This window comes from Lissotriton helveticus, chromosome 9, assembly GCF_964261635.1.
Source record: "Lissotriton helveticus chromosome 9, aLisHel1.1, whole genome shotgun sequence".
In the NCBI taxonomy this organism is placed as follows: Eukaryota; Metazoa; Chordata; class Amphibia; order Caudata; family Salamandridae; genus Lissotriton; species Lissotriton helveticus.
In genome coordinates, this window is record NC_136070.1 from 256,932,317 (window position 1) to 256,946,809 (window position 14,493).

General features: G+C 44.7%; 1 protein-coding gene across 1 annotated transcript in view; it reads left to right on the forward strand.

Moving 5' to 3' along the window:
- DLST (dihydrolipoamide S-succinyltransferase) overlaps positions 1-14,493 on the forward strand; it is a 162,335-nt gene that overhangs the window by 62,634 nt on the left and 85,208 nt on the right. Inside the window, exons 10-11 of the mRNA XM_078659902.1 lie at positions 23-120; positions 14,351-14,481. Of these exons, the coding sequence (XP_078516028.1) occupies positions 23-120; positions 14,351-14,481 (229 nt within the window). The remainder of the gene's footprint in view (positions 1-22; positions 121-14,350; positions 14,482-14,493) is intronic.

A 14,493-nucleotide genomic window follows, 5' to 3' on the forward strand; every position in this document is an offset into this window, starting at 1 on the left:
TAATGCTATGTTTGGGTTGCAGGTGAAGATGAACAGAATGCGTCAGCGAATTGCGCAGCGCCTGAAAGAAGCTCAGAACACGTGTGCCATGCTCACCACCTTTAATGAGATCGACATGAGGTGCGACCCTCCGGATTCTTCCATTACAAGTTCAGCTTGCATGTGCTGCCTATACCCGTGTGTCCTTTTCTTCGTCTCATGGACCTTTCCTGGTAGAGCCTCACAGGATCTGTGGTGCTGCAAGTCTTAATTGCAACCTACTCTTTAATCCTATACCTTATCTCCATCCTCCCCTGTTTCTTTTCTCCCATTTTCTCTGCTTGTATCTTTCTGCCAGGGTGTAACCAAACAATCAAGGCTTGCTCTAGGAGATGGCGGTGGATTAGAAATGAAGAAGCAGCATGCTGCTATAAATAGCACACAATAAGTTAATTTTGCAGTTTGAGATTTTACTTCTATGACCATTTGGTACCTGTTAAAAGTAAAGACAAGTTATATTATTTTGTCGCAAAAAAACAGAAGGTGCCACCAACTTCTGGGACAGAGATAAGACAAAGGTATTTTGATTGTGCTAAACTCAAATTCTTTTCATATGGGCCTGTTTGGCTTGTTTATCCTATGGGTTGGGGAGGCATCTGGATAGTTCATGGCACCTTTGAAGCTGTTGCTTTTATTATTTATGTAGGCCCATCCAGTCTATGGGGCAGAGGTACCAGATGTATTGAGTACGTATCAAGAGGGAACTACATCTTACTGGCTACCCTGAATACAATGTGGAATAATACAGTGTTTGAATCTCTGTTCACAGAGTTTTCCACAAAACATCCCAACACGTAAAATCCCAAAACCCAAACTTACAGAAGAGCCCCACCCACTTTCCAAAAAGAGTTCAAGAGTGCCAAAGGCAAGTTCGTAGAAAGTCTTTGATTCCAATTTAATGGGTAGTCACTGGAACAGGGGCTGAACTGGTTCAAGATCCCTGCATAGGGAATAGATTCCAGTTGATCTTGGCACAAAAAAATAACATTCTCTCTAGGTGCCAAACTTCAGACGCCCTTGTATCGCAATTGGCTAGTTGTAATTATTGTTTTCAATTGATGAAGGCAATCATGGGATTTATTTATAAAGTTTTATATAGCGCAAACAAGGGGAGCAAATACAATAATAATAAACTGTATTAATAACCAATACTGTAGCATGTCCGATGCAATTAGAGCTGACAGTCGTCCCTCATGTTAAGGTAAGAACTTATTCACAAGGAATCTTTTTGCTTCCAGTTTGAAGGCAGCCTTGGAAGATTTTGTGCCTATGTTTGTCTACAATAATTTCAATTTTGTGTAAAAAATCTTGGCCTCCATGCTGCGGGACTCTCATAATGCTTAACTCATGGATATTCCACAGGATGGACGAGTCTGAACTAGGAACTGACAATTAGGGTCAAGTGGCTAACTGTGACTTTAAAGATGGATATGTATTGAATTGTAATAGAAAGACCATTATAATGGCGCTGACTGGCTCACTCGCCGCTGGGTCTGGGATGAAGAAAAACATCTTGTATACTTTGTTTTTGGTCCCTTGCTCAAGGGACTTCTCCTCTGCTCTGCCTGTGTCGTCCAGCTTTCTAATCTTCCATGTCATGGTTTCTTTCCAAGTCTTGGGCTCCCAGCCCATATGGAGGGCAAAAGAGGAAGGGGCTCCATCACTGGTAAAGTGTCTTGATCTACTGCTTTCAGTAGTGGCATCTTATCGAAGTTCAGATGATCACTAAATAACAATCCATGGGGGCAAATATTTACTGACTGTAGGCCATTGACGGAAAGCCAAAGCCTACCAAAAGGGCATGTTTATTTAAAATCTCAATACTCCGCTTGTAATGAGGGATTTCAATTTCTGGACTTCACTTTCTTTCATGACTTTCTGGGCAGTGACAGAACTACATTGACAAGTAAGAGTGGGTAAGTGGGAACCCCAGACAGTTTCTGTGGTTGCTACACTTTGTCCAGCCCACCAGAGGAAAGAAGGCAGGCTGGTCAGAAGGGTTTTGGGTCAGTGGGGGAAATTTGTTTTTGTTAAAGGAAGTAAATGTGTTTTCCTTCAGTACACCAAACAACTGCAGTTTTGGGCTAAAAACCCAGGAACAAAGATCGTGCACATGGTGACATCGTCTACTAAAGATGGACACCTTGTAGTGAAAACACAATTATACAGCATTTTCACTCCTAATGTGCCCATCTCCGACTCTATTCACCCTTGACACTGTCTTCTGGTCTCACATAGACCAAACATGCAGCTCCAGTCACTGCATGCAACTTAAACACGCTCAAGAAGGCAATTTCCTAGTTATGTGTGGCCGATAGAATGCCTCCCTTCCATGCCTTTTTGTAAAAGGTTGCGCACCCCTGAACTAGCTGCCACTCGGTGACAGTTTCCGTATAGGTGACAGTAACGATTCTTAATTATGGATATAGCTACAATTTATGGTCTGCCTGTTTCCAGTAGAAACAAAGCTCTGTTGTGGAATGTTACCACAAATCAGGGAGTGTCTCCAATGGACTTTTATATTGTTGCATGCACTGGAAAGAAGCCATAATACAGAACATAAAGAATTAATCTGGCAGAGCAGCACAGCTTTTCTGAGCCTACCTGGTTCTACTTTTCGTTCAGTCTTTCCTCTCGAATAGTCTCTTGTATGCTACATTATACCTAGCTTTTCCTTTCTTTGCCACTCTCTCCTTGGTTTCCTGCCTGTCTTTCTCCCTGTGGTCTACTACATACTCTTCTTTTCTCCTATCCCAGCTTGCTTTTCTTTCCCCTGTGTCACGTTCTCCTTCCTGCATTTCTCTCTCTCGTAGTCTCCTGCTGCTTTCTCTGGTTTACCGCCTGATTTTCCCTTTTGTCGAGGTGTCTTCCTTTCTTTTGGTCTCCCCAGTTCTGCTTTTCTCTATCCTTTCATGGTATCTTCGATGCTTTTTCTCTTCACAGAATCGTGATTTACTTCTCTCCCCCAGAAGTCTGCATTTTCACTTTCCTCCTCGTCCCCTGCTGTTCTCTGAACCATTTGCACATGGTGCTCTGTTAATGGCCTGGTGGGCAGCTTTGGTTTCCACCCATTAGATGAAATTGAGTTTCCTTATGAAACCCAACCTGACTCCTTAAGACAAAACATGTAAATATTTTGGGTTTAGAAAGCTAAGGTTGACAAAACAGAGCTGATTATGGGTCTAAGCAGGATTCTTTCCAGTGTATAGTCCTGTCTAGCAGAATCTCGGTATCTGCTTTCGGCCCTAATTGGATTTGCATGGATTGACCTGGTAGCCATTTCAAGCCTTAACGGAGACCGGCAGGGTCCTGGGGGTGAGGATCTGCGTCTGCTGGGCCTCCTGGGAGCAGGCACTGCTGCCTGGCGCTCCTCGGTGCTCACATTTGGGCTTTTTTCAGAGCAAAGATTATTATCGCGGTTTTGTTTCTCTCTCCTTGTCTCATTCCGGTGTATCTTGGGATACAGTAATGGATTTATACGAGTAATTCTAGCATTAAATGAGGTTATATGCAGGAAACATACCATTTTCAGATGATAAATCCCTTAATAGTCTATCTGAAGCTCCGATAAATGTGTTTACAATAATGGGCGGGGAGCTTTTCTGAATATTTCAGTCATTGATCAGTGTGTCATTTCCTCTTTGTAGAAATTTCCAACCCTGATGCCATCTTGTTGCACTGTTCAATGCTGCTACTCCTGCCTTTCAACTACAAATTGGCAAGTGATCGTGTGACAACTGGTGTCATGGGTTTCTGAGCTTCAGTTGCATAAGTAGTTTACCAGCGGTGTTCTGGTTCCATAGTACTTTTGGACCCCAAACTGGATAACCAAGTACTCCTCTCCTGCTGTGACTCTTTCAGGGTAGCAAGACCAAGCAGTCCAAGGCTTACTGAAGGAGTTGAGATGGGTTAGACTTTCAGAATGGTGTGTACACAGTAAAAAGACCAGCTAAAAAGATCAATTTCCAGTCAGTGCTTTGTACGTTAAAGAAAAGTACTGTAATAGACAGCTAAAAAAATATACTACACAAACGCTAAGATACTGTGAAACAAGACATCTCTACAACCCCCTGGGCCATAGTTCTATCTACAAACTGTATTGTGTTGCCAAAATGCTAAGCATTATAGAATCAGTTGACATTGGATTAAACAGACATGTCTCACAGGGTTGCTCTTCAAAGATGAAGCCAGAGTACCAACGCTTGTATTACAGTGATTTTGGCTTTAGCGGTTGATAAGAAGTTAAATGTACCGCTCTGTCCACTGTCCTACCATAGGAATAGAAGGGCCCACCTTTCCTTGGAGACAATGCTCTGGTGATGTCAGAGGTCAGGTCAAGGGTGTCTGGTGTCTAGGCACAGTTATAAGAATTCCACTAGTCCAGTTGCCAGTGGGCTAGCTGCAGGAAAGTAATGGTTTATCAAGCATGATACCAGTTCACCCTGATATCCTCAGACTTCGCAGAAAAGGAGTGGGGCCTCTTCCTCAAAGTTCACGGGACCCATTCTGGACCTGGAAGCACCCACAGGATCCCATAGCACAGGCTAGGTGGCAGGGACGAATCATCCACACCTTGAGTGATTGTAAGGAGCTTTCCCTAATTCCTTCATTGTTGAGTAACAAGTTTCCTGCTCTTGAGCACGTGCCTTGAGTCTCCTTGGTCTTCAAAGACGTCACCTCTCCACAGCTGCCTTCAACTGCGCATTGCAGATAACTGGCTTTGGGCTCTTAAAAGTGCTTTGCTGGAGAGCTGAAACCCAACTCCGTGCATCAGACAGCAAATTTATTTCTTTGTGCAAATCAATTATCGAAGCACCTTCTCAAATCTAGACTCTATTTCTAGGTCTTGAAGTGAGAATAGCATTCCCGTGGGATTCCACTCCCGTGTTTCCACTTACTCAGAAAACAAGTGAAATGTGGACAGCCCACTGGCCAATGAGGCCAGTCTTCTAATGTTCCCAGGTGGGCAGACTGACCTAGTCAGGGGGTCTTCTAGGCTTTGTTTAATTTCTGGTGCCCTTTCAATCCTGGTGGCATGTTTCCTGTGTGTTCAGAGTAGTTGCTGCATAGGGTAAGCCTGCTGCCATTCGCCCCTGTCTTTTTAGTACCTGTGTGTGCTATTCCCAGAAAGGAAGTTTAATAAACTTGATGCAAGGGGCCCTGCCTAGAGGAGAATAGGAGGGGTGTTCTCACAGAAGGAATGTTTGAGCTAATCGCAGATAAGAGCTGGTTCCTTCCCCAACCCACCAGGCTTCTGCAAGGGCTAGGAATGTGCATTTGGGTTCTGGGATGGCAATTAGAACATCATCCAGCTAGTTTACATCATACACAATGTCTTGCCTATACATAGTAAGCCTTGGAACTCCCTTATTCTCAGTTTGTAGGATTTAAAGAAAAAAGAAAACTTCCAGTACCTTTCATGCAACATAATTAGTTACACTGACAGCCTGTGACTCTACCAATCCATGGGGCCTGGCGCCTTGCGATACCAGCGTGCCCCCACATCTCCTACCTCCTCTTATTGATTTCCTCCAGGGGGAACTCATCCTTGCAAAACGCTGTTGCTGCCAAGCCACGTCGGAGACCTGAATACTTTCAACTTCTGCTGCCTTGCCCTCCCGCCTCCCGCCTCGCGTTACCCGACTCCACTGCCATCTGGGAGTACGAGGTAGCCGAGAGGAGTGCGGTTGAGGGAACTACACTACCCAGAAGGCAAAGCGGCGCACGCCGCGTCACCAGCGCGCCTGGAGGCGCTCAAATAGCGCATCACCCCCGTCTCGCGGGACGCCGGGCGAAGCCCGGGCCAAGGGCGGGCCCGTTTTAGCCCGTTCTAGACTGTGAGAGACTGGACTGGGCCACCCCTCTTTCCTCCACCTGCCAATCTACCTGCGGTAAGGCGACACAATTCTATATTTGTAGTGAAATCGGCCTGCTATTGTTATATTTACCATCAGGGTAGTGCTGCTTACAATTGACTGACTATAATGTCGAAGCAAAAAACGCCTGCAACTCCGGCTAATACAATGGATAATTATCTGGTGCAGGTAGTGGCAAAAATTAACAATGTTCGGAGGTCTTCTTTGGGAATTATGGATTCGCCACCTTGTGCCCAAATTAACCAATCAGGGGTATTCCACTCTCTTAGTGATGAAACTATCCCCACCGATCCGATTGAGGACCTTAATGACTGTTCCATCATGAATGTATCCACGGCCTCTACCGCACAGCAACTTGACCCTTTTGTAGACCTAATTAATTTAGAAGAGCCAAATAATGCTAATACAGCTATGGAGTTAGTACCACAGAGCAATACCCCTCCCACTCCGGTCCCTGCACCAAGAGCTAAAAAAGGGACCACTAAGGCACCACCTAGAAGAGGGGGCTTACGCTCCTGCAAGAACAAACCTGTAACTCCCCTTAGAGGAGCAAAGAAAAGGGCGGAAGACCGGACAAGGGAAGAAGAATATGAAAGCACAGATGGAGAGGATACCCTCTTAAATAAGCTTATGGGCATACTAGAGTCTACACTATCAGGGTTAATGAAACCCCTTATATCAAAAGTAGACCAACTAGCTAATAAGGTTAACAAGTTAGAGACCCTCCTAAGGAAAACTAATGAGGGGGTGGGGGAAATATCAAACTTAATAACAACTAAATTTGAACTCATAGAGGCTGCAGGGAAATCACTCGGGGGGGGATCATGAATGTAGACCCACCAGTTCCATCTGATCAAACTCAACAAGTTAGCTCTGGGCACGGTGACACCCCCGACATGGCTTTGACTATAGATCCAGTACAAGCAGTACCCAATACCACCTCCGAGCTTTTCAGCCTAGAAACTGGCCCAGTTGAATTAATTGTGGAAGCCTCCCCCTTGATTCTAGTACTTGCAAACACACCATCGTTGAATATAGGACAGATCGAGTCTTCAGATTCCTTAAGAAACAAGGCCCTCCAGTGGCTTAGTAATAACATGCATATATCTCCCTGGGGCAAGGAAAAACTATCTGATGATTTGCTCACAGCAAGAAGGGTTAAGTGGATAGGCACAAAGGCAAAGAAATTCCAAGGGGATTGTGTGGTTTTGAACTTCAAGGGCCCTGAAGTGTTGCCTGATGTTCTACGGAACATCTTCCCTCCACAACTTAGAACAGCAGAAATAGTACCCCTGACACTGGATTTCTTCTATAGCAGAAGAGGTCTAGTAGCTAAATCCAGCATACTAAGAACAAAGTGGACAGTTGTGGGAAATAGAAGGGCCAGGACCAATCCAGTATGCGAGTGGGGGCTAAACTTGGATAACCATTACTCAGTGTTAACTGACTTAAATGCATGTGATTGACTCGTATGTGTATCTCCTGCTCCTCCTGAAGTCCAGTTGGACCAACGATTTGTTAAGACCCTCTCTTCAGATGAGCCTCTATCACATAATCTATCCCCGGCCTCTAATGTATTTTCTACTCCTGTTCCAGAGGAACTAAATAGAGTCCAGATAGAACAAAAAAGAGTATTAGAGGTAATTGAGAAGTTATCATCATTGCGTGGAGTCGTAGCCCCAGGCATAGATCTCATAGAAACAGTAAATACCCCTGATATTGTTCAGATATGCCACCAAAAGGCCTCATCGCCATTATCTATTATCTCTTGGAATATAGCGGGAATCACAAATAAGCTAAATATCCCAGATTGGGTCGACTTTATCGACCACTACGATATTGTCATGTTGCAAGAAACTTGGTCGCTTACACCAATTTTCCGGCAAGGGTATTTGAATTTTTATGTTCCAGCCATAAAAAACCGAGTGGGTCGTCCTTCTGGGGGCTTGTTAATTTGGGTACGCCAAACTTTGAAAAGCGTGGTCAAGCGAAGGTCTATACCCTCTAATGATATTCTAGCACTGGACATTAACTGGCAAAATGGCCAACAATTGGCCTTGTTTAATCTCTATTCCAGGGGAGTTGCTAGGGGTAAACTATCAGAGACCTTAACGACCCTTGAGCATCACATTGAAATGTTACCAGTGTCACCCCATATAATAATAGGCGGGGACTTCAATACCACCTTCGAACCCATGGGCGAGGAGGATAGAATCCTGGCAGAAGATGAGGATACCAAGTGGAGAATTCCTCAATTAGATATCCCAGCAATTAAAAAATGGAGCACAGTAGCAATTCAACTGAAAAGCTTTTGTCTTTCTAGAGGGCTCAGAGCAGTAAATGGGCGGGTACCGTCAGACTCTATGGGGAAAAATACTTTTGATAATGGTCGATCGGCCAGTAGAATAGACTATATACTACTGGATGTAAGAGCTTGGGATAAATTGGTAGATATGGAAGTGAAGGACAAAATAGAAAGTGACCACAATCCTTTGTGCCTGACACTCCATCCCTACCATGAATTACCCGACCACCCAAGAGGGGATCAGATGGTTACGCAAGACCTCGTAAGCTCAAATAACCTCCGCCACTTGAAGTGGAGTATGCTCCTAGAGGACATTGCAAAAATAGAGACCTTAAAGGAAATAGTGGTGGATGAAGTCTCTAAGATTAAGTCCCATTATGGGATGACTGACTTCACAGATTACATGATGGCTGCTCACGAGAAACTGTTTTCCAAAATTCAAAGTTTTTTTGTTAAAACAGTAGCCTCAAGTAAAAAGAAAAAGGCCCAAGAGACCAGAGGGTGGTATGACAAGAGCTGCAGGGTAGCGCGAGATAATCTCAGCATGAAACTAAGATTAGGAAGTGCTGAAGCAGTAAGGCTCGCGAGAAACCAGTATAGACAGGTCCAAAAAATAGCCAAGAAGCGCTGGGATGAGGATTGTTGGCAAGAACTTAAGGAGGCGTGCGCCTCTAAGGACTCCAAGCGTTTTTGGGCCTCAGTAAAATGGGCAAAGGGTGGCATAGCACCCCAGCCCACTAATTATGTCCCGAAAAGCAATTGGGTAGAATATTTCCAACCACAGTATGCTCGTAACCCTATGTTTAATACTGATTGTCCTCCTCATCAAGTCTATTACAAATCACCTATATTCGTTGAGGGGGATGTGAGTATAGTACTGGATTGCGTAGCAGGGGGCAAAGCTCCAGGTATGGATGGAATTCCGGCAGATATTTTTCTATCGGATCGGAAGTCCTGGTGTACCTATTTTGCAATGCTGGCTAATGCGGTGGCTATGGGAGGGAAAGTGCCTGCTTCATGGAAGGGAGCTGAAATTATTCCCATATATAAGAAAGGTGATCGATCCCAGGCTAAAAACTATAGACCCATTAGTCTGATTGATACAGCACAAAAACTAATGGGCCGATTAGTCCAAAACAAACTGCAGCAATGGATTGACGAAAAAAACATTTTGTCACCTTATCAAGCTGGGTTTCGTCCCTCAACTAGTAGCGTTGATCAAGTTCTCCACTTCTTAACCATCTACTGGAGAAACGTTACTCTAAAGCAGGGGACATTGTATGCAGTCTTTGTGGACTTAAAAGCAGCTTTCGACCTAGTCCCCAGGGAAAAACTCTGGAAGACCTTGTCGGAAGTAGGCTTAAGCCAGGAATTGCTTACACTCCTTGTTCGTCTTCACGAAAATAATTTCGCAAGAATAAGATGGGGCAAACAAGGAGAAGTAACTGATCCCTTTCCAGTAGAACGTGGGGTAAGACAAGGGTGTGTCCTAGCGCCAACCCTTTTCTCTATTTATATAAATGGTATTGTTGAACATCTAGAGAAGGTTGCTAGTGACGCCCCTGTAATTGCTGGCTCTCGTGTACCAGTCCTCATGTTTGCGGATGATACACTCTTACTTTCCCGCACCCCTAGTGGGCTCCAAAAAGTGGTGGATGCCTTTGGTGTATTTTGCGATGGGAGGGGTCTTGAATTGAACACCACCAAAACAAAATTCATGTGCCTCAACCAGCAGTCCACCTTTAAAGGTGTAATAAAATACAAAGGTACACCATTAGAAAGAGTGGATTCTTTTTCTTACCTAGGTATCACCCTTCAAGAAAACATGAGCTGGAAGCAACACATAACCACGACCTTATTAAAGTTTAGGCAGCTAGCAGGCACAATTACACTTAAACACCGCGCCTCACTGACAAAGCCAGTAAACAGTGTGCTGGAAATTTATTCTATGAAAGTCCTGGGGGCTTGTTTATATGGCTCTGAACTATGGGGTTTTTCAAATGTGAGAGAACTGGGACGAGCTGAAAACAGGTTTTTACGAGGGATTGTGATGGTCCCCCAAAGTACACCGACAACCCCGTTAAAACTGGATCTGGGAAGAAAATCTATAGAGGACATAGCGAGGTTACGCCCTCTCCTATATTGGAGACGGATTATGGTGACCCCAGAATTAAGCCATTATGCAGCAGCATTGAAGGATGTCATCAAATTTGATCGCTTCCACAGTATTCCATGGTTAAGGGAGCTTCGGGGACTCCTAATAAAACTGAAATTGGACTATCTGTGGGAAACTAAAGATGTAACCTGCTTTCCAACAAAGATTAAGTTAAAAGACCTATATTGGGAAATGGTATATCTTACAATGTTTAGTGACAGTACAAGTTCAAATTTAACATCCCGCTTCTTAAATATAAAAATGTACCCTTTTTGCGAATCTTTCTGGGACATTATTGAAAAACCCCATGATAGAAAACTTTATTTTCAATTTCGCATAGGTGCACTTCCGCTGAACGCGTTTAAGAAGCACTGGTCCCCGGCATGGGATGAATATTGTCACCATTGTAATGAACAAACTGAACACATTTCCCATTTTTTGTTTTGTTGTCCTCTGTACTCGTCCCCCAGACGTAAATGGTTAAAACCTGTGTGCTCAATCTTGGGAACCCGTAGCCAATCTGAAGCCCTCAGGATACTTGAAACAGACTGTTCTACATTGCTTGTGGTTGGGGTAGCAAAATTTTTAGCTTGGTCATGGCTAATTCGTACCCGATCGTTAATGGCAATTGCATCCTAAAGAAATTATGTATTTTGCATTTTGTCATATGGATTATTGTATTTTATTCTAGGAAATTTATTTTTTAAGAATTGTGATAACCTGATGTAATCAGATGTATTTTTATCATGTATTCATTCGACATTTAATGTTTAATATGTATTTTTAGAACTATTTTTAAATGTAGTATTTATTGTATTAGGGTTAGGTGAACGCTTTTATGACAAATGTCGAATAAAGCTTTAAAATGAAATGATTTCCTCCAGCCCCACGGAATTCCTGAGTAAGATGATATTCTTCCAGCATCCGACAAGTAAATCACATCTGGTGCAAGGTTCTCTTTCCGATGTCTACCCAGATGACTGTCCCATCAAACCGGATTGCTTCATAAATCCGCAATTAAGTGAATCCTCTTCCTGAACAGTTCAACAGCTGCAGGCAATCTAGCCTCATGCCATTCATTACTCAGGCTGATCTGTGACCAAAAACGTTTGACCATTGCCCATCGGAGCCCCAGGTCATTGAGTCTCTCTCAAGGCAAGTCCTCCTAACAGGATGTAAGGTTATCTTCCAGGTGGAATAGAAGTATACCTGTCTTATGTAATTGAAAACCGCATACAAATCAATCCCAACAAAGAAGGCATTGATAGAAGATGCAAAGAAAACCCTTCTGTAAGTCATGTGTAGCCTATAAGTTATTACTGGTTCCACATTCACTGAAGCCTCGCAGCAAGTAAAATTAAGTGGCGATTTATTGAGTGTTTGGAAAAGAAATTAATTCCCAGCTGTATTTACAATAAAATGCTTTCCTGCCAGAGGATGCAATCGTGACCCTCCTTTGAGCTTCATGCTTGAGCATAGCAGGATCAGTTTGTTCATTACTCGTACTTAACAGCCCCATTGACTCAAATTAAAATTTTGTGTTTGTAAGCAGATTTAAAATTCCAGAGCAAGAAATGACCACTGATTCCCATCGAAAAATGTGAATGGCACACGTCTTTTGAGAATAATACTCCAACATATAATTTGTAATAGTCTGGTTGCCACCTTTCTGTTTTCTTAACAGCCCCCTTTGGAAGGACTTAAGACTGGGCTGATACTGTCTCCCTGGCATCTAGGCTTTGACACTGCCTTTCCCAAGGTATGCCTGAATTGATATGCAGGCTTTTCATTCTGGTGGGCCGGCAGCTACCCTGGGAGTTTGGCAGGGCATGCCATGTAGGCAGGGGCTTACTGGATAGAATCGGTGCCCCCCCTCCCCCACCCCCGTTTTGTTTTCACTGCAAGGATGTCCCTTTTGCCAGACGGCAATGTTTTCGATTGCCTCATTAGCATTCCTGCTCAGTCATGCCTAAGGGTGGAGTCACCCAGTTTCAGTCCCCTTTATGTGGTGCCGTCTGTTTCTGACACTCATTTGTAGAGCCAAAGACACTGAAGAATGCTAAGGAAAATGTTTAGAAACAGTATTTCCTCAACTGGGAATTACAGCTCCTTTCCGTGCCCCCGACCTCAGTTTTTAATTGGCGCTTGACCTGTTGTTAATGCTGTTAGCCATGACCGAATATTATTTTATTTGGAAACCCCTGCGCCTCTTGACCTAGACAGTGTCCAATATCCTTCCTAATAATCTTGGTGCATAGCTGTATAACCACCCCTCTATAAAACCAGATCAGCTAGCATTAGAATGCATAAGGAAGGAATCCGCTTCATCACACCCTCGACTACTTGATTGCCGTAGCGACTGCTATGGGGCAGGGGTGGGTTCGAAAAAAGGGGGTTAAAAAAAAGAAATTTTAACCTACCTTCCAAGTGGCCGCCTCTCCCCTTTCTTCTGTCCACAGCGCAGGAAACAGGAAGCACCCAGACTCCCCTAGCCAATCACAACGCTGCTGTCACCAGCAGGAAAGCAGCGTCGTGATTGGGCTGAGCGCTGTGTTTCGGTGCTCAGGCAGGGGCTGGGAGGATGTGCATGTTCTCCACCTGTGCTGTGCAATTCAGCAGGGTGAAGAGCATGCTAATTAATATGTGCACCCAGAGGGCACCTTAGAGGTGCCTCCTGAAAACCTACCAATTACTAGTGTACTGGCTGACTGGTCTTGACCAGCCTGCCTACACAGGTGAGTTTCTGGCCCCCAGGGGTGAGGGCCAACGCTCTAGGAGGCCAGAAATAAAGCATGCTCCGGTAGAGGGTAACTGAACCTCCTTCAAGCAGGATGACCTGTAAATTTGCATTCCAAGGCAGGGGGCTTCAAAGAGGCCGATGCTTTTGGTATACGGTTCTGGTGTCCCTCAGAGGGGTTATACAAACCTCCCCCCACCCCCAGGCACATTTGGCGCCTGGACAGGCAGGACAATTAGTAGTCAGAGAGGCATTTTCACCCTCGGGCTGGTTCCACCCCTAAGGTGGGCTACATGATGTGGACAAGAAATGTGCTTTCTTTGTGATGGCAGAATTAGGAACTCTGGGACAGGGTTATGCCCACTTACCACAGGAAGTGCTCATATTGGGGGCGTATTGACCCCCAGGGGGTAAGTAGCCCATTGACTGACTACTATCCTGCACTTGCCTTACACACCTAAATGTTGTATTTCGGGGATCCCCTGGCACCAGAAAAGCAGATACTGCTGACCTGAAAGAAGACTGACAGAAGAGTCACAAAAGCAAGAACACCAGACTAGCAACTGACTTGGTGCCAACCCTACCGGCCTTCCTACTGTCCTCGACAGTTGCGCCAAAGACCGCTAGTCCTGCAGCTGCCTGTGCCTCCAAAAGCCTGGGAGGACTTCCAGCCTTCAAGTAAAGAACCAAGAACTCACATGGAGTGGTGGGTTTGCTCCTCTCCATCCTACAGGCACCCCAGAAGAGCTAAGAGGACTCCGAACCACCAAACCCAACACCGGAAAGCACCACTGCATCTGTCGCTGTCCCTTCTGTCGCTGTGCAGACAATGTTTCCAGCAGTATATACCAGACAAAATGGAGGCCCAAAAAACCCATGTAAGGGAGACTGTAAAGACTTTACCAGGTGGAGCTGGTAGGTAACTCCTCCCAAGGGGTACAGGTACCACTGACTGTAGATTAATGGTGACACCACTCTATCTGCGACTGCCTGGATAAAGAGTGCAGAAGCCTCTTTGCGTGTCCCCTAAACCTCAGAGCTAAACTGTTAGGTCACAGTCCATGTAAACAGAAGGGACTCTCTGTTGATACATGAGATTGGAATGTTCCCTGAGGTAAAATCAACCGAGCTTCAGCACCTGTCCAGTGAGTTGCCTGGAGCTCAACATAGGGCAGGGAAGCATGCTGTCCAGAGCCATGCAGAAGATTGTGATTTTATATTGTACTTTTTCTTTTCAGTAATATCCAGGATATGAGGGCCCGTCACAAAGATGCATTCCTGAAGAAACACAATTTGAAGCTCGGGTTTATGTCTGCATTTGTGAAGGCTGCAGCATTTGCTCTGCAGGAACAGCCGTCTGTGAATGCAGGTAAGAGTTACA